The 28,000-nt window shown below is 40.7% G+C and overlaps 1 protein-coding gene across 2 annotated transcripts in view; it reads right to left on the reverse strand.

Annotated features, from left to right (window-relative positions):
• Window positions 1-10,004: 10,004 nt before the first annotated feature.
• The window catches only part of SUPT3H (SPT3 homolog, SAGA and STAGA complex component), a gene marked incomplete at both ends in the record, with an annotated part of 279,215 nt that continues 261,219 nt past the window's right edge, over window positions 10,005-28,000 (reverse strand). For both annotated transcript variants that reach the window (XM_081997936.1, XM_081997935.1), the window contains one exon: window positions 10,005-10,046. In XM_081997936.1, the coding sequence (XP_081854062.1) occupies window positions 10,005-10,046 (42 nt within the window). The remainder of the gene's footprint in view (window positions 10,047-28,000) is intronic.

A 28,000-nucleotide genomic window follows, 5' to 3' on the forward strand; every position in this document is an offset into this window, starting at 1 on the left:
CTCTGAAGATAAACTTCCAGAAACTCACATTTGTATTTACTGTCTCCCCAGTCTGACAGCTTGCCTCCTCCTGAAACACATTGGCGTTACTGTCTTCATAGTTATGTAGACATTCACCAAATTTGGCGAAACATTCACTCAGAAACCGATAGACAGGAGATTTATCGGTTCTTTAGGAGCCAGTTCTGCAATCAAGATCAATACGAAGTCATTGATAACGCAACAGTTAACGGAGCACGGGCAGCAGGGTTCTGCATCGTATCCGTGAAAAATTGTCATTATACGAAAATTAGACCATCTAGTGCTTCTGAGCAGAACCTGTGCCTCTTACATTCCTATAACCTCTGCTACTTGACCAGAGATTTTGCATATTGTTTTATCTGCTGGCTGTCAAATCAGAACTAGGACTGCAAGCCAGACGTGGTCCCACAGCTCGTACTGCAGAACTGCTGCTCTATAGATACAGCAAGGAGCCGGCTGCCTTCTCCAGGCAGAAAGCGTTAAAAAGCGTAACCTCAGATTGGATTTCACGGTTCCCACTTGACAAGGAATTCTTTCTCCCATGAAAGCAACAAGATACTGACCTGGGCGAGCGGAAAACCCACACTTTGAGTTACAAAAGGGTATGACCCATCCCTCCAACATCAAGTAAACTCCTAAGCTCTGCACCTACAGGTTACCCATTGCTGAGCTGGGAAACGCTCAGTTGGGGTTCACTGCTCTTCCCACCTAAACCTCAAGAGCTATGATTTAATTCAGTGGAAACAAGGCTTGATCTGTAATATGAGCACTTTTTTGAAAGGCAAGAAAAAAAATTATACCTTCTTTTCTGAGGTAAGTTTTTATCGCTACAGGATTCAAAACATATGAGATGATCTTCACCTTTTTCCCTATATATTGCATGCAAATTGAGGGACTATCTCTGACCCTCCCAGCAACGTTTAAATAGCAATGTTTTTAGTATCCATAAATTTCTGGGTGTCACTTGCTAGTAAAAAGTTGGATAGGAAAAACAGGGGGAAATAGCCTATCCATATGAAAACAATAATCATGTAATATTTATTGTCTGGGATTGAAATGTTTCAAATATTCAAAGCAATAAAACGTCAGGAAAAGCTAGACTTCCTGACGTAAAAAGGCCATAAATTTCTTCCTTCATAAGACAGAAGGAGGGGGGAAAATCAATGTGATATTTTATGCAAAAGAAAGAGAGGAAGAGAGGAAGAGAGGAAGGAAGAGAGGAAGAGAGGAAGAGAGGAAGGGAGGAAGGGAGGAAGAGAGGAAGGGAGGAAGGAAGGGAGGAAGGAAGGGAGGAAGGAAGGGAGGAAGGAAGGGAGGAAGGGAGGAAGGGAGGAAGGGAGGAAGGAAGGGAGGGAGGGAGGGAGGGAGGGAGGAAGGAAGGAAGGAAGGAAGGAAGGAAGGAAGGAAGGAAGGAAGGAAGGAAGGAAGGAAGGAAGGAAGGAAGGAAGGAAGGAAGGAAGGAAGGAAGGAAGGAAGGAAGGGAAAGAAAGAAAGAAAGAAAGAAAGAAAGAGAAAGAAAGAAAGAGAAAGAAAAGAAAGAAAGAAAGAGAGAAAGAAAAAGAGGAAAGGAAAGAAAGAAAGAAAGAAAGAAAGAAAGAAAGAAAGAAAGAAAGAAAGAAAGAAAGAAAGAAAGAAAGAAAGAAAGAAAGAAAGAAAGAAAGAAAGAAAGAAAGAAAGAAAGAAAGAAAGAAAGAAAGAAAGAGAGGAAAAGAAAGAGAAAGAAAGAAAAAGAGGAAAAGAAAGAAAGAAAGAAAGAAAGAAAGAAAGAAAGAAAGAAAGAAAGAAAGAAAGAAAGAAAGAAAGAAAGAAAGAAAGAAAGAAAGAAAAAGAGGAAAAGAAAGAAAGAAAGAAAGAAAGAAAGAAAGAAAGAAAGAGAGGAAAAGAAAGAGAAAGAAAGAAAAAGAGGAAAAGAAAGAAAGAAAGAAAGAAAGAAAGAAAGAATGAAAGAAAGAAAGAAAGAAAGAAAGAAAGAAAGAAAGAAAGAAAGAAAGAAAGAAAGAAAGAAAGAAAAAGAGGAAAAGAAAGAAAGAAAGAAAGAAAAAGAGGAAAAGAAAGAAAGAAAGAAAGAAAGAAAGAAAGAAAGAAAGAAAGAATGAAAGAAAGAAAGAAAGAAAGAAAGAAAGAAAAAGAGGAAAAGAAAGAAAGAAAGAAAGAAAGAAAAAGAGGAAAAGAAAGAAAGAAAGAAAGAAAGAAAGAAAGAAAAAGAGGAAAAGAAAGAAAGAAAGAAAGAAAGAAAGAAAGAAAGAAAGAAAGAAAGAAAGAAAGAAAGAAAGAAAAAGAAAGAAAGAAAGAAAGAAAGAAAGAAAGAAAGAAAGAAAGAAAGAAAGAAAGAAAGAAAGAAAGAAAGAAAGAAAGAAAGAAAGAAAGAAAGAAAGAAAGAAAGAAAGAAAGAAAGAAAGAAAGACAGGAAGGAAGAAAGAAAGGAAGAAAGAAAGAAAGAAAGAAAGGAAGAAAGGAAGAAAGAAAGGAAGAAAGGAAGGAAGGAAAGAAACCCACCACCTTAAGCCTAAGTTAAAGCAGTAGGGAGCCCCCAGAGGGCACAATCCACTTACCTTTGGGAGTCCGAAGGAAGCAATGGCAGCCAAGAACACAACCCACGTATTACAAAATATAGGGAAATTTCAGGCACAGTTTAAGGGAGCAACGAGGTATCTCTGCAGTGTCCAGCTCTGATAATTCCCTTCAACATTCGAGCGCTATAAAAATACCTGCTGTTGCCCTCAGTGCATAAACTGGGGCTTATTCCCAGCCCTTTGAGATCTCTCCCTCTCAAACAATATTCTCTTGGACCTACACCCCCCCTCCCCCCCGCCAAAGCACCCAAAACCCCAAAAAAGCCCCTGCACACCTCCAGATTAAAAAATGCCTTTTTTGCACACGAGGTCAAAGATGATTTCTCTAAAACTTCACAAGGCTTCACAATCTCTTATAGACCCACAGTGTGACATTAAACTTTGTGCAAGAGAAAAAATGAGTAACACACAGAAAAGAAGTAACGCGTTGCAATCAAATTATTTGCACAAAGTAAAAATCTTCATCTTCACGAGGATAAACCTACTTTAATTGCAGAGAGAGGGAGGTATTAAAACAGGGTCAAGTTTGCTTTTGGATTTGTAAAAGCAAAGCTGGTTTTGGTATTCAGTCTTCTTTTAAAAATATGAATATATTTATATTCATATTTATTTAATATATATGCATACAAATAAATACATTTTCTATGCCTCTCCTGCTCACCTATGAATAAAGTTTTAATAACAGTCTCTTTTACTGCCATATTAATTTTGCCCTGCCTTCAGGACCACCAAAGAAACCAACTAAGATGCAAAAATCCCTTCAGACTGTGCACCACAAATACATACCAAAGTGCAAATAAAACAAGCCTCGACAAAATAAAAATGAATCGAGCATCATTTACAAGCCCAACTTCACCACCATCAAAAACACGTATAAAAACTAGCCGTGGCAAAAACTGGGAAGGTTTGGACTTTGGCCAAAAATTCAAATGTTTGGCTGCTTATCCCAAATTTTATCTTCACTACCATAACATTGGGAAGACTGTAATGTGCAAGCATGGCCATCCCTCCCATCAGAGTTCCTAGCCAAGCCTTTCCTTCTTCTCATTTAGTTTGACAGTAGCGTACATTTGGTCCCAAGGCAACATTAATTTCGTATGTATGCCCCACATGAGGCTTCATAGTCACCTGTCCGAAGAGGTTTAATGGGGTTTGGAGTGTAGAGACTAACAGGTATTTGAACTCTAAGAGTCCTGGTGGAATAATCTTCACACTGCTCCCATTAACCTGGGTGTGGATGGAGCTTTGGCCATTTCTTGGGTGATTTTGTTGCAAGGACAATATTCACACACTCTCTCTCTCCTGGACGCATCAGCAGAGCAATGTGGACTAGATTAGATGGCTACACCCATTTGGGTACTGTACATAAAAGTAACCGACTCAGACTCTGCTCCAAAGTACATTTGCCCTTAAAATGAGAAAGGTTCTTAACTCACTAGTCAAAAGCAACAGCTGCAGAAAGACAGAGCTCTGTTTACCACTGTATTCACCCTGAAACCTAACCGCATATGAGAAATAACTATTGGTAACTACTTCACTGCCAAGCACGAGGACGAAGTTCGGATTACCAAAGTGTGGAAATAATCATGAAGTAACTGTCAAGCAGGAAAAAAAAATTCTCAAGTGACATTTAGCCAAGTCCAGTCAGACCAAGGTTATTTTGTTTTGTCTTACCTTGGAATAGTCAGTGTTGCAGTTTTTGATCTTCCAGTGGAAGAATCTGTCATGTTTTTCCTCTTGGGCTGGTGTCTAATTTTCACAGCGAGGAGACAAGTGGGATGCATATGAGTTTGAGGGAGACCTCAAGGTTGACCTCAACTGTTAGTTGTACAAGTTCAAGTCCTGCAGAAGCCATGCATCAATTTTGCCACCATCCCAGAGAAGATGAATAAGACCAGCACCTTCCAGGGAGAAGCTGACTTTCAAAGACACCCTTTCCCAGGTACTAAAAGCAGCCCTTCATAATCACCTCAATTTATTTATGTTCTGTCTACACCAAATTCTGCTGAACAGTGAAAATTTAGGACCATGTTGCTAACATTCCAAAACAGAGGAATATCAATTCTTTTAATAGTGAAGTAAGGCAAAGGTGACATGAAGAACACGAGACAGATCATGTCTAATTTACTGAAATCATTTACTTGAAGCTACAACAACAGTTGTGCATGTGCAGCAGATTTCGGCACTGATGATCAGCAGATACAGAGCGATCTGAGCAAGGGAGTTCGGGGGGAGAAGCCCAGCTGGAGCCGAGCTCCTGTGGAAGCCTCCTTTCCCCTTCCACGGCAATGTTTCAGATTTGTGTTCACCTGACACGCAGTTGCTGCCATTTCATTTGCAGATCTGAAGGAATCATGTCAGTACAAGAAAAGCAATCGTTTCTTTGGGTTTTTTTATTTTGCAGATTAATTAAATACTTATGGAAATGAGAGCTAAACAGAACTGGTTTAAGCCAACTTGCTTTATTGACTCTTGACTATCTGAATCCCGCTACGGCTTCGGGTATCTTGCACCTTCTCTTCTTCCAGGTCTAGTTATAGGCTGAAGATCAGCCACCACAGATCAGCTGCACTTTATTAGATTCAGACCCAGTTAGTTTATTAAAAGTTAACATTTTACTTTGTGAACACCCCTCGCAGCTGTTGCCCCATTTAAAAGAGGCCGTTTACGTTTCTTAATTGTGTTTCTCCCATTATTTCTTGCAGCTCTGATGCACTATGCAAAGGCAGGTTGGGAGGAGATCAAGGTAAGAACACTCTGGCACTGCCAAAGTAGGATTTTTTTAAGGAGTACGTCCTTCGTGGTGAGTCCTGATGCAGTAATCCGGCAGAGCGTGGAGGAGGGAAAGTGTCCCACAGTCCATATTTTGGTGGAAATATAACATTTCTGTTTCTGCACGAGGTCATTAAGTGTCTGTGGCACATTTCAGTTGGAAGGTTTTAAAGTGCTGAGTCCTGGATCGGATCCAAACTGAGTGACTGCATTCTTCCTCCCCAAATCCCTCTTGTAGACCCAGTTCGATACTGCTTTTGCCCCTTTCCCACCCTGCGGGGCTGGGCTATGTGCTCTCCGATACACCGATCGCTTTCGCTGCAGGGGGAAGATGACTCGGAGCTGGGACCATCAGTATGGATTTGGGAAATCCGGGTTTTCTGCACCGTCCCAGGTTTCCCAACATGGGGCCAGTCGCTTAGCCTTTCCGTGCCTCAGAAGAAACGGAGGCAACAGGTTATTATTGCAGGTGCTGCAGGCATAATATTATGCACGTAATGCAGTAATATTGCATTAGTGCTGCAGGCAGAAATACGTGAAAGACTGTGAGGCACTCGGATATTACAGTAATCAAAGGCATACAAGTACCAAATATTGACAGATCACGTCTTCACAAAATCAGTAAGAAAATCTGCAAAGCATCTGGATGAAGACTAGTCCAGAAATACATAGATATTGGTATAAGTCCCTTGTGCCAGTATTTCTGTCTGATAGGAATTAAGATGAATTATCAATTACAAATAAAGGAGAGAGCTATAACATGTAAAATGAAACTGTATTCTCATAATTTTAGTTCTCGATTCTCCTTATTTCTTTCCCGCCCTCTTCCACTACTAATCTATCTTCTTTAGGAAAAATAGTATCTAAGTATAGTGGGGCTTGATTACTGAGAATGGCTATTAATGTAGTGTCTCAGAGTGCTCTCTAGGCAGTTAAAAGGCTTTTAACAGTAAAATATGAAGGTTTCTTTCAAATCTGCAGGCATCTGCCTTCTAAACGTTTCTTTCCGTTGACAACATTTCAGTGATTTATGGAAGTTAAAGTATCTGATTTTTGTCTCCCGACAATAGATGACTTCTATTTTTTCTTATTATTTTGTAAAGGCAACATCATTATCTTAAGCAGGAAAATAAAAAAGTTAAGAGCTACGTTAAAGATACAGCTTTCAAAATAATTTTTTAAGGCATCTGGCCTTATTTAAACCATCAAATTTACATTCAATTCCTTCAGGGATGGCTCCGTTGCTTTGCGCTGGCTCTGTGCCCTCCGAATAAAGCCCTGGAATTAATGCATGCCACCGCCGCGTTTCCCTGGCTGCGCCGCTGCTCCGTGTAGATATACAGTAGGGGTATAAAAAGCCTAACCTTGGACAAGATGATTCACTTAGGAAAAAAGAAAAAAACACAACAGTAACTGTGTAAGTTTCAGCTAGGGGTTAGACTTGTGACTAATGTCACTATCTATTTGTTCTTAAATTATTAGTAGAAGTGTTTATGTACTATGAAACATTCTGTATGAGCTAGACGGGAAGCTATAAAACATTTTATGAGATCTACACACGGCTGATGGCAGAACGTTAATACAACGCTAAGATTCATCTAAATTCAAGAAGTGCCAGAAAACACTTTTTTTTTTTTTCTTTTCCCCAGTGAGATCTTCACTTGACAGAAAGAAGTGTACTCTGAAAAACCCAGCGGGGCCAAATTCTGCAAGGTCCTGAGTGTCTCTGGAGAAACATGGAGCACTATCAGCTTCTCCCAGTTTCCAAGGGAAGGCAAGAGCCTTTTAAAGGGCTTTATTTTCTCGGAAGAAAGCATGAGGAGGGACAGGTCAGGGAATGAGGTGAAGCCCGCTAGAAATTTGTGTTGTGCCTCCCTCATCTCCGACAATTTTCAAGCTGAATTATTGTCCCTGTTTTGTGGATGGCTGGACTAAGGAACCAAAAAAACTAGCTAATATATCCACGCAGCAAGGCACTGAACTGTGAGAAAGTCTCTTACTCCTTTAGATGTTATGCAGTCTTATTCCTACAGAAATTGGTTCCGTTTCCTCTCTTCAGGTAACTAATAACATGTTAAATAATCAGTGTAACCTGCTTCAGTTCCTGCAAATCCTTGCTAAGAATCAAAATTATTTGCAAGTTGAAATTACACAAGCCCCAAGCTATTCATACGAATCTCAAACTGGTTTTTTTGCATAGAATAAAGAAAAAAAGCTTAAGATAAACTGTGTAGCACCGGTTTAAACCAACATCTCTGCTTCTGCAGCACGCAAAGGGGTGCTAAGACGCGCTCCGCGGGCAGCACGGGCCGTAAGGTCTCCCTTTGTTTCAAACAGAGTTAAAGAAAACTCTGACGATGAGAAAAAAGCAATTACTTCCCAAAATAAGAATAAACTGGGTTAGTCCAAGATAGGGAGACATAACCGACCTTGTTTTACTCTAAATTCAGCTCGCTGCCTTATGCAGAGAAGTGAAAGGTTATTATATGGGTTTACCGGGCAAACCCAGATTTTATAAATAATTGCCTGTCAGACCGTTCAAGATAGACAAACATACAGCAGACCAACAAAAACATGATCTGTCATATTTCTGAGAGAAATGTATGTTGAGTCTTCATTCTCTGGGACTTTAAGTAGACCAGTAAAAAATAAGTGCCAGTATTTTTCCTGCTTATGCATATTTTAAAATGTAAAATCTGGGAGAGATACAGCTATGGAAGGAATTTTGATTCCAGTACCCAGTGCCTGAAACGGTTTCTTCTGTCTGTATCCCTGCAGATCGAAACCAAATACAATAAATGCTGGTGTCCTTTTAAAAAGTCTGGATGTTTACAGCAAGCATATAATTTTCCATGATTAAGGACGCCAACAAAAATAAGAGTGATGATAAAAAGAAAAGTTTAATCATATATTTCAAGAAGCACAGATGGAACATCAGAAAACTTCCCTCCCTCGTTTAATACACTGCGTTGTGCACGGTACTTTTAGTCCTTTACACGGAGATTAATTCCAGAAAACAGAAGCATAAGCAGGTAAAAGGAAAAAGCAGTTTATGAACGGCAGTAATATTTGACGGACAAAGTTCACTTTTACTATATTTTGGTTGCAAAGAGAAGAGACATTTTTCCATTTATTTAAAATATACATATATTTTTAAAGGTTTTGCAAGCAGGTCCAGGAAAGCAGGGCAACAAAACCACTTACAAACGACCACAAGAGCACACAGTAGGAGTAAAAATTAAGACCTCACATACTAAGCACAAAGCAGGAGGATGGCTGCACTATATAAAAGTGATACTTTGCTGATCTCCTCTCGAGCTCGTTGAGTGCTGTGTCTTAATTTGAGGTTTAAGTTCGATTTCAAGCCTGGGTGAAGAGCAGCTGGAGCAGCCCCTGGGCCATGGGTACCACAGGGACACAAGCAGTCCATGCCTGGCGGTCCTGATGATGGGCTGAAGCACGAGCCCTTTTCTCCGGTCGAGCATCATCGCGGTTAGCTCTATATTTGTACGGTTTTTATGGGAAGGAATGAATGTGTTTGTGAGGCCAGCGAAGGCTGGTGGAGCAGGGGATGGGAAGAAGCATAGAGGGAGGGACTGAGATTTAAAAAATAAACTTGAAAACAAACAACGTGAACTAAAATATTAAAAAGGCAAAAAAGAGCCCATTTTTTCTTTAACCAAATCCAACAGTAATGCTGCCCTTGTCAACAACAGAGACAACATCTGCTTCCTGCACCAAATGCTGAGCAAGTACGTAACGTTAAGCCTTTGCCTGGAACCACTAAGACAGAAACAGCTATTTAAGTACTTTGGGATATATATTTCTGCATAGGGGCACAATCCAGTGGCATATCACTGCAAAGGCCCTCCTTGATTTCAGAGAGCAATGCCTCAAGCCCTAGGAGAGGAATAGAATAAAAAGAGAGATGGCAATATTGAGAATTTGGGGCTGACCACTTAGCCTGTCCTCGGGTCTGCAGAAAGGCAAGCCTCTACCTGGTAAAGTACAGCTTACCTGAACTTTTTTCTCAGTATCTTTGGATCTGCACTTGCTATTACTATCATCAAAAAGCCCCTCACTGGATTAAACTGAGTTACACTGTCCGAACCCCTAAAAGTAAGTTGAGAGCAATCAGAGGAAAATAGCGGAAAACAGTTTTTCTTTTTGTAAAAAGCACAAGGAAAACCTATATAACCTTTATATGACCTGTATAAATCTATACAGCCCAGTCTCCCTCTGGCCTCTTTCTGCCCCATCCCGCTTTACGAAACATCTCCAGGAGAACATACAGACTTACAGACACTTAAATAAACACGCCATCCCATCTCAGAAGAAGGCTGACAGCAGTAAGTCTCCCGCAAACTTCAGCATTGTCTGATCTGCATTCTTGTCCACCTACACCCTATCCCAAACATCCTGCCATTAATTAGCTCAACGTTCCAGCTAGTAAACAAGAATAACGATTGAGGGGGCTGGAAAAAGAGACAGAGCCAGCCAGCAGATAGTCACAACAAACCAGCCCACTCACTGGTACACGGAGACATTGGAGCTTGTATTTTTTTTCCTTCCATGGAGGGGAAAAGAAAATCACCTTAATATAACTCTGTCTTTCCTGTTGCTGCAGCCACATCCATATTAGCAGGCGAGAAAAGTCATCCCGTTTCTGCGGTAGGCACTCTGTCAAAGAAAGAGAAAATCTGCAATGAATTATCACATCAAGTTAAACAAGGGAAGAAGGCAGAGAGCAAGGCAAGGCTTTCTTCCTGTTTTGGAGACTATTCTGGCTGCAATCTAATAGCGTGCTTAATCTGAACATTTCTGGTGGGGAAGCTATAAGCAACCACTCTGTCTATTAAAAAATCAGTGTGGTTAACAAGTGGTTAGTGACTCTATTTCAGGAGAGTGAGAGATATGCAAAAATGTAACATCCTATTTCGTTAATTGCCTGCAAAATAGATGAGGCCAAAAATACACTATTTTGCTGTATCTGTTTGTCCTTTATAAGCATGTGTTCTCTACTCACTATGCTCAAGAATAATTTCTAACCTATCTTAATAGTCTATAAATTACTGAATAATTACAGTTTTCTTAACCTAATTTATAGTCTGAGTCTAAAGCTATGTAAACAGACTCTGGTACGATCCTGACCCCCCCCCAACCAAATCAAAGACCCTCTGGTCACTACAAAATAATCTGATATCCCATATAGTGTAACCTGGCATCAAGCGTTTCCAATGGTAAAGCAGAAGAATTAAACAGCATTTGAGAAAATAATTTTAAAAGATCCTGTGACGTCTCACTAAAATACCTTTCATGAATTTTTAACATCTCTTTCTGAATCAATATAGGAAACTATATGCCTTTTTGCGCCAGGCACACTGGAAACTCTATATTTTAAGGGGATATTCTCAGTTTAAAAATGTATTGCTATTTTTTGTGTGCGTGTGATATTAATGATGTCTTCAAAAAGTTTAAATACTTTTGCTTTATTTGGTTCACCTTCGGCAGCCATTTCAGTTTTGAAAATGAAAATGTAGTCATCTATTTCGTTACAGTTAGTGCTTCGTCAGATTTATTTTGTACCTCTTAAGTTCAAGCACTTAGGAAGTGACTTACATAACTACCATTTCTAGTGGCTCTACCAATTTCCTAATTAATTTCAGTGAGATCAATTTCTCCTCACTTAAGCTAGAATTAGAAGAGAATCATTAAGAGCAAAGTATAGCCTTGAAAAGCTTTGTATATAAATAGTATATTTATATACCGAACGGTCGGGAAATCATTTCAAACACAGCAAGCATGTATTCAGGGAGACATTTACAGACACTGAATATGCAAAAGGAAATATGTACAAGATGTTCATTACAGCATCCTTTACATTAACACCATACTTCAATATAGACATCTAGCAGCATATGGCATTAAAGTCAAAGAGCAGAATATTAGCTCTGGGATATATAGCCAGTCATCAGACATGACAGTATCACCGCAAACAAAACAAAAAATAAATCCAGAGACTCTATACCCAAACATGAAATGCACAGAACAGACTAGCCAATAATTTTGAAAGGATCCAATATATTCCCACAACCACAAGCAGCAAGTCCAAGGGAGTTTGGATCTGCAGCTTGCCCAAACCATTATGGCTGGCATTTTGAAGTCGATGCAAAAGTCATGTTTTTAGCTCCCTGACCCCGATATTTTTACAGAGCTTTACAACCCAAGTGACAAACTTTAGCACATAAACAAAATATTCAGGGCTATTGTGCAGTTTCCTTGAAGATAAATGAACCCGAGTATAAAGTTGGATCCACATGAAAGGTAAAAGGTTGAATTTTGCGAAAGGAATTTCGGTTGCAAAGCAAAGTTGGGCTTGGCGGGGCTCACCTGGGAAATGATGAAGTTTAATATTTTCCAACATGGGCAGTATTATACGGTTAGTTATAACCCTGAAAAGGTCATTTTAGGAGCAAGTTTCAGAGGAGGGAGGATAACACCTTCAGAAAGTTGGGCACACCCACCAGGCTATATTTAGCAATATATTGTAACTAGTGTGGCTATAGTTAGGATTGAAAACTATTTCCTACTTAAGCCCCTGTTTCACATACTTTAAACTTTCTGAAACATTTGCCCTTGGGCTGAAATTTCCTCTGCTTTAATCTCTGCCTGAAGTTCAATTTCTTTGGAAAGGACCAACAAAATTCCTTAAACCATTTTGAAGTTCAGCAATAATGAAAACAACACATTTTTCCTTCCCAAGCTAGAGAAAGTGATTCTGATATATGCATATTTTATTATGGAATTTAGCCATAAATTGAAGCATTTTACCCAGAAACAATCTTTACCTGCAACCTGAGCTCGAAGGTAACTGTTTTGAAAATCAGTATTTCAGAGGACAGAGTTTGATTCATCCCCTTCCATAACAAGGTAACGCTTTGTTCTTATTTTGATACATTATTAGATAATAAAGGTTAACCTCCAAAATGCTTTTATGCAGAGCAAAACTATTTTACAGTCATCCCATAGTTCTGAGATATACCATATATCTTTAAGATATATACAGCTGAATTTATGATACTAAAAGACATATCTTTACATGCCAAGAACAAAACAGCAAGATGTTTTTTATAAGACTTGCATGTCTATGTGCCCTTGCAAGAGCGTATACGTATGTGGCAGTCACTTACTGTGGTTTGATATAATGCAAAGGGTTTGGATGACACTTTTGGGCACTTTTATGCCACTTTGGCAGTATCCAATTTAAAAAAAAAAAAATTATTTGGCTCAGAATTACAGATAGAGGATGGTGCAGGCTCTTGACGTGGGATTAAAATGGCACGCCATAGCTGTATCCATTTTGCTGGATACGTCTTGCTGTAGCCCAATGTCAGGAGATAACATAAGCCCACGGTCCCTCCTGGAGCCCTTTTTGGAAAAGTGTCTACTGCATCCAAATTTTTTGTGTGCTGCCTCTCAAAATTTACTGTCTACCAGCCTGTGCTTTGATTTTTCCTGCTGTGGGCTGACTCTTTGCCATGGCTGAAGGTCTGCCAGCCTGTTACTGTACCCGCTATGTGGGCGGGTGGTCACGGGACCACCTGTTAGACATAGGAAATCACCTTGCTTGGCACAACTTACAGAGTTAACCTTCCCAGAATGGATTCCAGGCTCTGAAAAGTCGATACAACCTTATTTGGCCCATCTAGCTCTCACCAAAACTCTTCTTGCCGCTTGCTATCATATGACAAGATTTTGCCTCTCCTTCTCTGACCTCATGAAAGTTGAAAGGACAGATTGCTGCTACCCACAACTAGAGTCTAAGCAGGCTGGGCCACGGTGAAAGCAGAAACACGACCTCCGTCTTCCCCAGTCCACTCTTGCCACTTGCTCCCATTTAGGGGAGAGGAATGACGATTGTGCTGCTTAGTCCCCTGCTTCCCAGTCCTGACCCCAGCCCATCCAGGCACCATGTGAAGAACCTTCTCGTGGCTTCGCAAGCATCGTCTACCTGCATGTAGTATAAGAACCCTAGCCTGAAAATGTTGCACCTTTACGTTATCAAAGCACGTTGGATTCTGCTACAAAGATCTTCCCTGGGAAAATAATTTAGTAATTATTTATAAATATATTATTAATTCTTTACAAATAATAACCATTTATTTATTTAATAAATGAAGGTAGGTCTTTTTCCAACAGCCGGAAAGGAGGTACAATGAAGCAGAAAAGATGAGCAGTGTTCAATGCTGTCAGTCATCTAAAAGCAAGATCATGCTTTGCCCTTAGTTTGGTGAAAGAAGCGAAAAGTAATAGCTTAGAAAGGCAACCTGGAACAAAAGGCCTTGGTCAAGTAACTTCTCAAGTTTCAGGAGGAGTTTTTCCATTTTCTACTCTCTTTTTTGGTCATGGGTCCTGTAGTGGTAGCCTGAGGTAGCACATTATGAAGGACCACAAAGAACTGCTCCATGAAGAGGGCAGCAAAACTCCTGTCCCCACAGTAGGTCACAGGAAATTAAAGAGTTTCCTGAAATGTTCATAGGACCAATTAAGGAGCAGAAAATCGTGTGTTCATTAACACAAGTTATACTGCAGCTGTGATTTACAGAAACAAGTCCCAGCCAAACCTGAAGATGTGAGTACTCCTCAGTTAGATAACACATGAGATTAGAAAATTAAGACTGCTGAACAGGCACCTTAGCTAGAAATGGTTTCCAGTTAACAATTTACACTAGTGCATAATTTCACAGCTGTAGCATGATGAGAAAGAATAATTTTGGCATGAGAAAGAAACAGCTGTGATTTTTGAGTGTGCTGATGTTTAATTCTTATTTAGGATAAAATTTGGAAAGCCGAGGGTAAAACATCTCCAGCAGGCAACCTAGATACTAAACTTTACTGGGCCAAATCCTCCATTGGTTTAAGCCTGCAGTTCTGCTTACATTAAAGCTAAGGCACAATGTCATACCACGGGTCTGTTGTATCACTTAATGATGACAAATCTTGAATAATAGGTCCTGTATAAGCAAGTTACAGAACAGCATTTTAAAAATTGAAGTCTCCCTTTCTTGTTGCCCTCATGTATGTGTGTGGGCAAGTGGTTTAATTACAATGCATAAAGTGGAATGGCAGACAGAGACAACAAAATCAAAGAGCAAGTCCTGGCTGAACTTCATTAGCAAACATAAATACAAATAGGCACATCTTGTTTGTGACATGCCATGGTCCTTTCCTCCTTTGGTAATTTTACTCTATTCTCTGATATTTGCATAAATGTAAATCGAACCATATGACTTCCACAGGCGTATGATAGGGGAATCAGATGCAAAACTTTTTTCATTAAATAATTTTCTTCATCCAGTCTTATAATGTTACTGTGAAAATCAGGGAGGATTAGATCTCAGACAGTGAAAGCCTTTATTTAAGAACAGTGGAGGGAGCCCTGCCCTTTAAATAAGAGACATTCTTGGATCAGACACTGGCTGGCAGGATGGAAAAAAAGGATGTAGCATTAACTTTCATTCCATTCCAAATAACCTGGAACCCATAAAACACAAGATTCTCTAATTTTAAATCTGCTCCTTTTCTCCCTGTGTCTTCTTTCCATTTTATATGGGGAATGTTAACTTTGAAATTTCATTAGCCTGCCATAATATCAAACAAGTCACCCTGGACAGATTCATAGCTCTTTGTACATAAAAACATCTACATTAAAACCCCTGTGATTAAAAGGTTACTCCTCTAATTTTTCCCAGCCTGCATAGACAAACCACATTCAAAGAAGTGTCAGCTTATTTTAAGATTAAAATAGTAATTAATTTAGGAGGCAAAATATAAGCGACATTGTTTGAAAAAGAAAATCCGTATGTTGTTTAGAAATAGTTGCTTCTGTTCAGCTCTAAATAAATTTGTGGGGATATAAACCCTCCTTATTAAAAGTGCATACATGTTACAAAAGAAATATAATGGATAATACTCTCTCCAATTTAAAACAATAGCACTGAAGGCTCCAATTCTACAAACCCATCTTTAATCAGTAGCCAAAGCCCAGATGCCTGACATTACTCAGAGGGTGAGGGAACGTTCTATGTATGTAATGCCTAGTACATGATCAATAATGAATAACAAATCCCAAATATATATCTATGAACACCCAGGTTTAGTAGATTATGAGCTTGTATGATGCTCCAGATGATCTTATCCTGCTGTATTCATGAAATCTCAGGGATTTCATTTATGATGGGGCCAGACCGATGTGCTGAATGCATCCATTTATCCATACAGTAATGGTCCCTCTGGAGGCACAACAACATTTATGCTTAAGCTAGCCCCCAAGGAACTACAGTTAGGTGTAAGAAACACAAATGAAACAACTTTATTCCTCAGGTCTGTTCCCTGAGTCTTCACCCATCCCGTGAGACACCAGCAAAAGCAGCTGCTTACACACCCTGAGTACCTGCCCCCCAGGAAGGGGACCGAGATGAGCAGCACATTTTACGTAGGCGACCACAAACATCAAGCACTGATAAAAGCACTGCTTCAGTAAACCACCCTTCAACAGCTTGTAACAAAATGCTTTCCAGCGAAGTCAATTCCGGGCTTTGATTTACCTTGTATCTGCCAATGGCGTAAACTTTTTCAATAATCACATAAAAATGTCTTGCTGTGTCCAGGAACAGGATATATCCGGGATATAACAACCAAGACTGTTAAGGAACATAGGCTAGAACTCAACTACCCAACTTTTTTATTGTTGCTCTCTGCTACTGGGAATGATGGCATTCCCAAGGCTGATGGAAACGTAGGATCTCTGAAAAACCGGGACCAAATGTATTTCCCAGACACCTCGTGCAATACCACCAGTGGAAGGAGAACAAAATGTAGGGCTTGTACCGCTGTCCTTCAGCTGGTTTTGCCGAATTCGCAATGCTGCAGTTAACTAGCAAACGCTGTTCTCAGGGCTGGGCTGATATTATAAGAAAGAAAAACAAGGCAAAAGGATCATGGCTTCTGTTGCAGCAAGAACTGGGGTGTGGGAGTGGGGTACCAATGTCTGCCAAAAGAAAAAAAGAACAAAATTGGTAGGGAGAGCAAGATCATTTTAAGTTTCTCAGAGGGTACTGTAAACAGTGGAGAGAGAAGGCAAAAATGGAACTATAAAACAATACTTGGCAGCCAGCTTTGCAAAACAAACATATTTTTGCAAAGTTCTTCCCATCACTGCCACCAACTTTAATAGGCTTTATTTGTCTGAGAGCAAGAAACCCTTTTTAATTGTCAGAGAAAAGGCGACACTGCTTAGCACACTGATAGAAATTCCTCGTCTGAGTCCTACTTCACCCACACATTGCTCTTGGTTCACAGAGAGAGGAATTCCTTCCCCCAGGCTGCAAAACCTGTAGCTGGGCTCCATCACCACCCTTCCCTGGACCAAGGGAGCCGGCTGCTTCTCCTGCAGAGCAAGCCAAAATCCAGCAAGTTATTATTGCCATGGGTCTAATGGCCCATAACTGTCTACCCATGACATGCCATTGGCAAAGCACGCAGCGGGTCTCCACGAGGCACCAAACCTTGAAGGATACAACCTGTTGGACCCCACTGTCATTGCAAAAGCTTCATCCCCACCACTGCAATTGGAAATGCAGTGGTCCCTCAGTACCCCTGATCTCCTCATGAGCATCTCCTCATGAGCATAGATCATTAATAATTTTTCACTAATAACTAGTTAATGAGTTCATTAATAATTTTACCGCCTTACGTCAAACTGGTCAAAACGCTTTGGGGTGCTCAGAAGCCAACGTCTCCTCTTTGATGTGTCTCAACTCGATGCTTTAGCTGTACGGCAGCAATAACGTATGTGGGCAACTTTATTATGTCTGAGAATGCAGTTAAAGCTAGAAGCCTTGAGAGAAACAAAGAAAAGACTTTGGGTATGGCTAGATACTGGAGCCTCTGGTTTGTGACTCAGGGCACTGCACAGTCACAGCACTCCCACGTGGAAACATACCACTAATAATAAAAACTCCTTCAACCTGAGAGTAATTCAGCATGAAATAACCTGGATGGCTCCCTCTACCCAAGGGTGGATCTTCTTATCTTTTTAAGGTTTCCTCCTACTGCTGTAGGAGCTTAGGTTTTTTTCTGTAAGTGACAGAAGAGGTTAAATTCCCCCTCCATGTCGCTACTGCTCACGAGTCAGCATATGATTTTTAGCGAATTTATTTGGAAACAATATGGTGTGGCACAGACGTCTCAGTACAAGGGCAGGAGTCAGGGCTGGGCGCTGCTCCCAGCTCTGACACTTACTTGCTGTGTGGCCTCAGACAAACCACTTAATGTCTCTGTGTTCCAATTCCCCCTGCTTTTTAAACAGAAATACTATCACTCCCTGAAAACCTTTTTTGAGGATTGCTTGATTACAGAGCTAATACATGGCATTTTGAAAACACTGTATGCTATTCCATAATTATTATTTTCATTACATTATGTCTTCCATTGTAATAGCTAAAAAACCAGATGTACAGAAATGGATGCTGAAATTGGCAGTTATTGGATAGAGAAGCGGGTATTACTTTGAAATAAATCAAATTATCTGGGCAAAACAAGACAGTTCACCTACATTCTTTTCTTGAAGCTGTTGAAATTGCGATGAAAAGGAGTATCTAATGACCTTTTGCAACATACTTCTCTTCCCCCACCCCCTGAAAACATCCCGTGAATGCCCTCTGCAGAGGGCATAGCATCTCTAGTCTCTCTTTGATTCAGCGAAGCATTTCACCAGGGAAATGCAAACCCAACCAGCAACGCAGGGCAGAGAGTCAGTCTGTAAACACCGAAATTTTCCCAGGCTCCCAGGCCCTTCGCTGGTGGCGGCGTTCGGGTGCGGCTACTTCTAGCCACGCTCCTCACTGACTGCTGCACTCTGTCTGCGTGGGCGCCTGCCCACCGGAGCGGTGGGAGGTAAGAGGAATTAAGGTAATGCATCAGTGGTTGCCAGTGGAGGAGATGGGAAGGGGAAAAAAAAAGAAAAAAGGGGAAAAAAAAAAAAGAAAAAGAAATATACTATTTCAATCAAAGTCTGAAATTTGTAGAAGTGGTTTTGGTCTCAATATAGAAAAAATATTTATCCAAGAAACTCCTACTCGGGTGCGAACATCCTACTTCTAGTGGGATTTTGTTTGGCAAAGTCCTGTGAAAGAGTGGAAGCTAATACAGAGCATGTCTATAAACAAATATATTTATTTAGTACAGATTGACACATTCACTAGAGTATTTCAGTGATTACACGTGTAAAACTATTTCCTATAGTGGTTTCCTTTTGTGATTCTGCTAATTTATTCAATCCACCCCATTTTCATGCATTGAATGTTATGAGCCGTTTCAGCCACCCAGACTGAAACGCGCGTTTGGAGACTACAGGCCTGTTTTTTCATTTCATCATCTACACATAATTATTTGGTGATATTAGGAATTTGAGCTCAAATGGAAGCCAACCAACATTTTAATAGCTTAAAAATCATACAAAATGAAGTCTGCCCTGAGGTTAATGAATAAGAGCCAAATCTTGAGGCTCTCGCTCAGTTTTTACTCACTCCTTTTTCAGGCAAAAGTTGAATCAATTGTAGTTGGGCTGATTAAAACCAGAAGAATATATATTTGGACCTTTCTCTCAGGTAAAACTGAATAAATTACCTAGGATTAGGCTGCAGAATGGCATCCAATTGATCTTTCATGTGTATTTCTGAAACACGCTGGAGGAAAAATCCAAGTGCTGAGGCAGTTTCACCAGTTAAAACAACACTTTAGCAGCAGAATAAATTATTACACACTACCAGGTTTTATGACATTTATATTAGAAATAGCCCTGAATCAAAATACATTTTCTGGTCCCTCTTGAACTTCTGAAGACCAGGATCAAATCCAAATTTAAAAAATGGTCCACGACGTATGAAAGCCAAATGCCCTTATCCTTCAAAACAAAGCTCCATCCCTAATCTGAACTTCAATCCAGGCAAATATTGATCCAGTTACTTGATTTTTGATGAAGGGAAGCATTTATAATTTAGGCAACTGAAGGATATTCTTTAATTATATGCAGGATCTCCTACTCCTTATGCAAAGAATGCAACGTGCCTGTAAAAAATATAAAGCAGAGCAGTTAATTCCTTTGAACAGTTGAACACTTGGCTTGTAATTGGTGATAATCGCAGAAAGGTGCTCCTCCCTTAAATAACAGCCCATTTCAGCAGTGGCCAGCCAGGTCAAAGTAACGACACCTTCATCCCGTTTGAGCAAGAGCTAAGCATGAGGATGTGGAAAACAAAGAAGCGCGAAGAAAAGATTTCTTCAGCATATGCAAAGCAAATCAGAGAAGGAAAAAAAAAATCAGTAACAGGAACGATCTGGTCATCTGCGAACAACACCAGACTCCCCGACTTGGTTGGCGGGGTGGTGGCCCGGCTCGCTGTCTCCTGACAGCCTGCCGTGGGGACCTCGACGCCGAGACGCGCCGAGCACACGAAGAGCTGGACTGCGGGTGGCTTCATCCGCAAACGGGCGAGCGGGGCCTGCAGGGAGGGCGGCCGCCCGCCAGGCACCCCTCGCGCTGCGGCGAGCGGGCCTGCTGCCCAGGACCTGGGTCACTCCCCAGCGGTTCCCGACAGTGACGGCCTGCAGGACGGACAGACGCCTCCGCCTACTCGGAGGGGGCCTAACGAGCGCCGGCCAGGGCTAACAGCACGCTGCCCAGCAGGCGAGACCGCTCCAAGCCTGGCAGGCTCTGCGCAAGGCAGCCGCTACAGAAAAGAGACCTTGCTGCACCTTCAGAGCGGCGGCAAGTTGAGAGCTGCAAGAATGTTCCAAGGATCCCAAGGAAGGCCAGGCTTTTTTTTTTTTACACTGCACTTCTAAAATGACATTATATCTGCATTCATATGTTGGAAAAGCTGGTTCACAAGGCAAGATGGACTTTAGTCTCTCTAATGCGTGGCTCAAGTTATCTGTACCTTTCCAAACGTCTTTCTGTCCATCTATTCCTTACCTGCCTAACGTCTTGGCAAAATGTGCCATCCTGGAGACACCGGATGGTTGCTGAGAATAGCAGAATTCCAAAAGGTCCTTCCTAGAATTGACTAAATATTCCTTTTGGTCATTTCTCATTGGTCAGTTTGTTGAGGGGGCAATGGTATTTACTTTGCGAAGAAAATGAAGTAACTAGACAGACTCTGAACTTCCATACTACACTCCCTCTCCATAAACCCATTTATACACATTACTTGGTATGGCACACTTTAGTTAAATGAAACGTATTTTGAAAGACTACGGCACACCGATGCCGTATCTCGGTAGTCAGACCCGTCACATCAAACTCGCGCTTCTGCAGTACCAAGTCTTTTTCTTTTGTATCAGGTTTTACAGAAGACAGTACATTTATACGCACATCTACAAAACTGATACTTGTCTGAAAACAAACTGGCCAGGCCATGAGATTCTGCTGGCTGATTGCCATTGTTCAGACATTAAATATAGGCTTACGAATAGGGAGATGGATTACCCGCTTGTAACTCCATCAAGGGCTTTTCATGATATCACAGCCCATATTTTTTTAATAACACTGAGGAATATTTAAATCCTGTATGAAAGTTTTTTTCATAAGTAGTCCTTTGATGTAAGAACATTTTGATTTGTGTGCATGCTGACACCAGAACAGCTCGATTACTGCATGTTCATTTATCAAAGAGCGCGGGGTCGATCCCGTTCGGATGCGCAATTATTGCAATCAAATACATAACATGCGCTAATCATGCTGACAGCAACACCCCCACTTCCGATGGCTGGAAATACAAGAACAGTAAATAATTACTGTAAATGAAGAGTTAGTCTGGTCTCATTAAACGTTACTGTTACTAAAGCAATAAAAGAGTTTATATTAAAAAAAGCAGAAAGGTGGTAGGGGAGTTACTGAGCCCCAAACCTAGAACACATTGCAGTTCCTGGTCTTAAAGCTAATGGGACCCAGTGGATCCGGACTTCAGCAAAGAGCGAGCGTGTTGTCTCAGCCACATTATTTATTGTAATGGTGTAACTCCCTTTTTCTTTGTTTCTCTCTTCCCCCCAGAATGGCTGTTGGTAAGATGGGAATGTCAAATCCAGGTTTTCGGTCCTCCAGTAGCTCTGAACTTCCTGGCTCTTGTGGACTGAAATCAGACCCTTAACGTCGCTTATGTGCATTTTGTTTTGGGTAATTAACATTAATTTTTAGGTTGCATCACCGACATCAATCAGTGCTGTTCTCAGAGGACTAGAGTTAAGGGGCCACAATAAAAGGGCATGATATTGTTTCTTTTATTTTATTTTTGGAGCACTTTGACTATTCTATACTTTTCCAGTTGATGTTACATTCCTTTTATGTGAGACAGTGTAAAACATTACTGCCTGTCTCGTTTAAAAGAATACTTTGCTATTACGGTAAATGGCTCTAGAGGCTGGGACAGTCAACCCTGGTAAAAATTCAAGTTGATACCTTTAGTCTATATAACACTTCGAAGAAACTATGAAACAGCAACACATTTCTTTAGAAAGAGTTCCGTTGCCCGTTACAGATGTTTTCCATATGGGAAGTGGAAGGTCGGCCCCTTCCCCCTCCACTCATCAGTGTTCTCACATCGTAGAAGGCATCTACAAAGACAACACGGCTGCAAATGATATTCCACAGAAGCCTCCATCAGCACGTACTGTGAATGAACAAGCTGATTTTCATTGTTCAGGGCAGGAGTATGCAGGCACCATTGTAGCCCATTTATGGTGAGGATTTTGACTCTTCAGCTTCCCATTTTACCAGTGTACTGCACAAACACTTAAGTAACTTGTCAAGAGAAGCCAGACTAGCCTTCAGATGCTAAGAAAATGGAAAAAAAAAAAGATTAAATTGGCAGAGATTACTGCAAATTATCATGCTGCATCAGCTGGTAGGTTCAACACCTTCTCCCTCAAATCCTTAGGGGTGGGCAGGAAAGTTTTCTCTCACACAAGATCATGATTTTAAGGGGACAAGAATCTGACACACCACAATGGGGCTAAGACCCATTTTTTAGACAGTGGTACACAGTTACATACACAGGATCACAGGTACACCTTTATAACAGGTAGCCTTTGGGTGAAGAATTGATCTGTTGCCCCATAAGCTGCGTTGCTCCCATCAGCATATAATAACAGCTATAATTAAAATGGACTTAGAAGCACAGCTGGAATTTAAGAGAGCACAGTTGTATTTCCAAATGTTCAGCACCTGTAGTGGGAACTACATCTTCAAAAGATCTTGGCACTCCCAAGCACCATTTTGTCATGCTTACAGTCTGGTTCAGAAGAGTTCATCTCCCTGCTTGTACTCAGGATGTTTTCTCCATTCATAAATCTGGATACTTTTTTGGATGCTGGAGCTATTCTAACACTTGAGTCTTGAATGGAGGTGTGACTTTCTAAAAGTACAACGTGTGATGGAAGCATTTCCTCATCTCAACCACTCCTTTCCCAAAACATGTAATTGTCTTATCTCAAAAGCAATAAACTTCAGAACATAAAAGAAGCCAAACACACACAGAATTTTTTGGGGAAAAAAAAGAGTGCTTTCTGCAATTTCCCCTGCACTTTTGATTTTAGACAAGGCATAAAACTGTCTATGTTAGTCTATATTTAATGTGTAACTCGACCATATGGTTCTTCAGTAAGTTTGCAGACAACACCAGGTTGGGTGGGAGTTTTGATCTGCTTGAGGGTAGGAAGGCTCTGCAGAGGGATTTGGACAGGTTTGGGGAAGGGTGGCTGGAAAGATGCCCAGCGGAAAAGGACCTGGGGGTGCTGGTCGACAGCCGGCTGAACATGAGCCAGCAGTGTGCCCAGGTGGCCAAGAAGGCCAACAGCATCCTGGCCTGTATCAGCAACAGTGTGGCCAGCAGGAGTAGGGAAGTGATTGTGCCTTTGTACTTGGCACTGGTGAGGCCGCACCTTGAATCCTGTGTTCAGTGTTAGGCCCCTCACTACAAGAAAAACGTTGAGGTGCTGGAGCGTGTCCAGAGAAGGGCAACAAAGCTGGTGAGGGGTCTGGAGCACAAGTCTGATGAGGAGCAGTTGAGGGAACTGGGGTTGTTCAGCCTGGAGAAGAGGAGGCTGAGGGGAGACCTCATCGCTCTCTACAACTACCTGAAAAGGGGTTGTGGTGAGGTGGGTGTTGGCTGCTTCTCCCAAGTAACAAGCGATAGGACAAGGGGAAACAGCCTGAAGTTGCACCAGGGGAGGTTTAGGTTGGATATTAGGAAAAATTTCTTTACTGAGAGAGTGGTCAAGCATTGGAACAGGCCGCCCAGGGAGCTTGTGGAGTCACCATCACTGGAAGTGTGCAGAAAAATGTGTAGACGTAGCACTTCAAGACATGGTTTAGTGGTGGACTTGGCAGTGCTACGTTAACAGTTGGACTTGATGAACTTAACGGTCCTTTCCAATCTAAACGATTCAATTATTCTATGATTCGTAGCCACTATTTGAAACATATATAGATATTAGTTTGTATTTTTTTACCATTAGTTATTACATATTACTGCATAAAAACAATATCGTCTCTAACATTTCTACAAAATAAACTCTAATGTTGAGATTTTGAAAGCCACCTAGTGATCTTGGCTATTTCACTCCTAGTTATTGTACCAGGAGCTAGATGGCTAAAATTTAAGTAGGCTTAGAGATAAACCTTAAATGATATGAACTTAAACTTTTCTTCTTTTTTCTTTGCTCTTTCATTCTTATTTCCTTCTTAGTTTTCTAAAACGTGCACCACCATTGACTTATTTCTTAGAATGTACAAGATATTCCCCAGCAACTTGAAATCTTTCTATTTTCTTCTTTCAACATATTTTCCTGTTCAGCTTTTCCTGTTCATCATGACAGCAACTTTTCTAATTCTTTGTTACCAACTGTATTCCCTTTCACCTTAATTAAATCTTTCCTTGTTTGCACCTCAGTTCAACTTATTCCTCCTTTGCTTCCCAGCCCATTCTCCCATGTCTCTATAAGGCATGACTCTCACTCCCTTTTGCCCAGTCTCTCTCTACTGTTTCTCATTCCAACATTATTTCTGCAGGTTCTTGTCTCTTACTGACATCGTCTCCCCTGTAAAGAAGTGAAGAGCTACTCTGTCTTGATATAATTCCATCCAAAAGTTACTTCATCCTCTTCTGACCAGCTTTTGGCTCTACAACTGTATTAGCAGTCACTGCAGAAACTACAGAAAATTGGATCTATTGCTTATTATAGTTGTAGGACAGAAGAAGAGTTTTTGCAGTACCAAAGGGGGCACTGGGCATGCAAGAAAAATTCAGTAGCAGGAGGATGATAAATGCCAATTTGGAGTAACCAGCAGTTGGTATCCAGGGCGCAGAGCCCTCAAAAGTTTGAGGGATGTTCATACTTCCCACAGGCTTAAGTTCAATCTTGGCTATTAAATAGAAATGAAGCATGCAGTTTTCTTTTTTTGGCTGTAATTATTCAGTTTGCTTAAGGAAAAGAAAGCAAGAGGGAGCGGAAAAAAAGGGTACATGCCACCTTCATGTCAAAGAGAAGCACGCTTGTGCCTAGTCCGTTGAAGAGATTGCTCAAAAACACTTCACCTTTGTGGAAATGTACCCTTTGTGAAAGGCTGAGGCTTCTGCTCCAGAAATGGTGGCCCCTAGGTTTGCCCTGCTCTGAAACTGGATGAACTCACAAGCCATCATTTCTAGCCAGCTTCTATTTTTGACTTGATAAATTAGTGTCACAATTGCTGCAATATTTTCCTTCCCCTTGTCTTTAGCTGGGCATGAGTCAACTGAAAATGCATGACTAAGTCTCACACAGCTCTTAGGAAACGTAGAGATATTGTGGAGCAGAGTGTATTTTGGGGGTCATATTTATTCCTCAAGTGGAGCTGTTGATGGGGTGAATCTTTGATCCTGGCCCTCTGTACTGGGATGAAATTAATCCACCCCAAAGCAAGCAACCCTTTTTTGCTAGGTTCTATATAGTACTTATGACAGCTGTTACGGAGAACAAAACTGTGGACAACAAAATATAAGCATGCCCACACTGCAGAATAAAACATGCTGGTCCTGATCTGGAAGAGCATATAGCAAAGACGGCTGCTGATTCGGCTTTTGAAGTGACTGGCCAGGGTGCCAAATGGGGTGGTGTTTTGTCTTGTGGGCAGATTTTAATCAGACACCAGGCAGAGTCAACCAACTAATTACTCACAGGCCACTTGCCCAGTATGAAAAGAGAACAATTTTCAACCTTTGACAGATTGTTGAACAGAGAACAGAAGTGAAAGCATCTATTGTCCATTATCGAGTCCAGCCCTGAGACTTCCAATTTCTCAGTTACCATGTAGCCTGTTCAGAAAAGGTTTGTCAAGGAATAGCCTTTCTAAACAAATTACATCAAAATTCCTTACGCTATGCCACATATTCAACTTGCCTTTCCAAAAAGAGACACATAATAAGTTTCTAACAAGGACGTTGGCTATTAAAGCACTCAAGATTTTCTAGGTCAAAGAGGTGAAATGCAAAGTTAAACTAACCGAAATAAAATATTCTATAAATCATATGTGTTTACCTACAAATACCAAAAAGTTAGATACAAAGAGACCTGCTGCTATGCTAACCAAAATTCAGTTCACTATTTTGAATTACCATCTTCTTGATGAAAGCAAGATTTAAGGCGCCAGAGTTGGTTTTTGGAAATACTCAAACAGTTCAAAACCAAACAGAGCTTAGTAGAAGCTGGATCCTTCTTTCTTTTCCCACTTGTTCCTCCAAAATGTATGACAGACACAGCAAAGAAATACACTGGTAATGCATGTTGTTCCTTTTTGTACAATTAACGGCCAAAAGTAGATACTTTTTTTCACATATACCCTTGCTTAGGTAACCCAGGGATCTAAACTGAGAACTGTAAAATTTCTTAATGCATATACAATAAGGAAATTTTTAAAAATTGCTATTGTTATCTCCTACTTCCTAGAAATATTAAGATCTGAGCTTTCTGAAAAGAACATTGTATCATTTCAGTATATTTTGAGATACGTTTTGTCACAGTGCTGCATCTTTATATCAGGAGACAGGAAGAGAAAAAAAGATATTTTTGCTGCAGTTTTCTTCTTCAGGAGACACTGTATTTTTCTACTTCTCAAATGCGTTCAAACCCATAGTTGCTGTCAACACTAGAGCAGTTTATCAATTTTTCAAGGAATATGCTTTGTCAAGAATACAATTAAAAACATCTCCCATTTCCTAATTTTCCAAGTTTTTATCTGTAGTGATAATTTTGCAGTCATTGAGTGAAACCCATTGAGAATGAATGTCTCCTTATTTAATAAAATGTTGATTTAAAGAAAAAAAAAAAAAAAGAAGAGTCAGATTGAGGGTCTAAAATGGGTGCAAAGGAGCTGCAACCTACCTTCTAATATGCCAGTACAAGTGAAACAGTGAAGTGTGAAGGAAGTGGGTAAGACCGGCAGTGGATGTTCTCATCCAGTAAAGACTCGGAACAGGCTCTGTTGGTGGGCTCCACGGACCCCCATATGTAATCCTGCTCCCACCCCACACTTCCTGGCCAAAAAAGAAGAGAACAGTTGGGGTGGGCTGTGGAACCACTTGCCTTCCTTCTGGGTGAATCCAGAGGAGGAAGAGATCAGGATAAATTATAGGTCCCTGCAAAAGCTCTGCGTGTTTACGATCATGCCATCTGGAACCAGTGATAACTCACTATTAATGGAGGCGTTACTACAGAAGAGCTGCCGTGTCTATTAAAACCAGCCATGCTGTGTGCTGGCACATGATACATGTTTGCTCTAATTTCCTCCCTGACGGTTCATTCCTAAAGCTGTCAATAACCTGTTAACCTCCCTGGCACTGGAACACTGAAACAAAATCCTATTTCAGCTCTGTTTTTGAATTGGAATTGTGATAAACAATACCAAAGGCTACGTTTACAATACACAGTTGCTCTAATCTAAATCATGCTACAGGTGATGGAATTTTTCGCCTTGCTTACACAAAGCCCTTTGGATCACAAACCAGGATACAACAATGCTGTTACATGATATCCTAAAATTAATCTCTTAATTTGATGGCAGAATAGCAAATGTTCTTTACTGGTAATTGACAGCTTGATCCTACCATTTTCAATGGCCAGAAGTGTCCTGTAATCAGGGGGATTGCTCATATTCAAAAGGTTTAAAGCCAGAAGGGAAAATTAGATCATCTAGTCTGACCTCCCGCATACCACAGACCACAGAATTTCAGCCAGTTGCCCCTATTTTGGGCCAGTAACCAGTTTAACAAAAGCATATTTTCCAGAAATTCATTTGAGCTCCATTTGGAGTCATCAAGAACTAGACAATGCAGAAATTCACTTGGTAGTTTGTTCCACTGTTATTTTCCTCGTGCCTTATTTCTAACTTCAGTTTCTTGGGTATTACTTTTCTACGTAAATACGAGTTATAAAAACAGCGGTTATGACTGTCTCACAATAATGGTTACATTAATGTGAAGAATGCAGGGTCCTGCACCTGGGTCGGGGCAACCCCTGCTATCAGCACAGGCTGGGGGTGA

Source organism: Phaethon aethereus, assembly GCF_964289735.1.
Source record: "Phaethon aethereus genome assembly, chromosome: 3".
Taxonomy (NCBI): Eukaryota; Metazoa; Chordata; class Aves; order Phaethontiformes; family Phaethontidae; genus Phaethon; species Phaethon aethereus.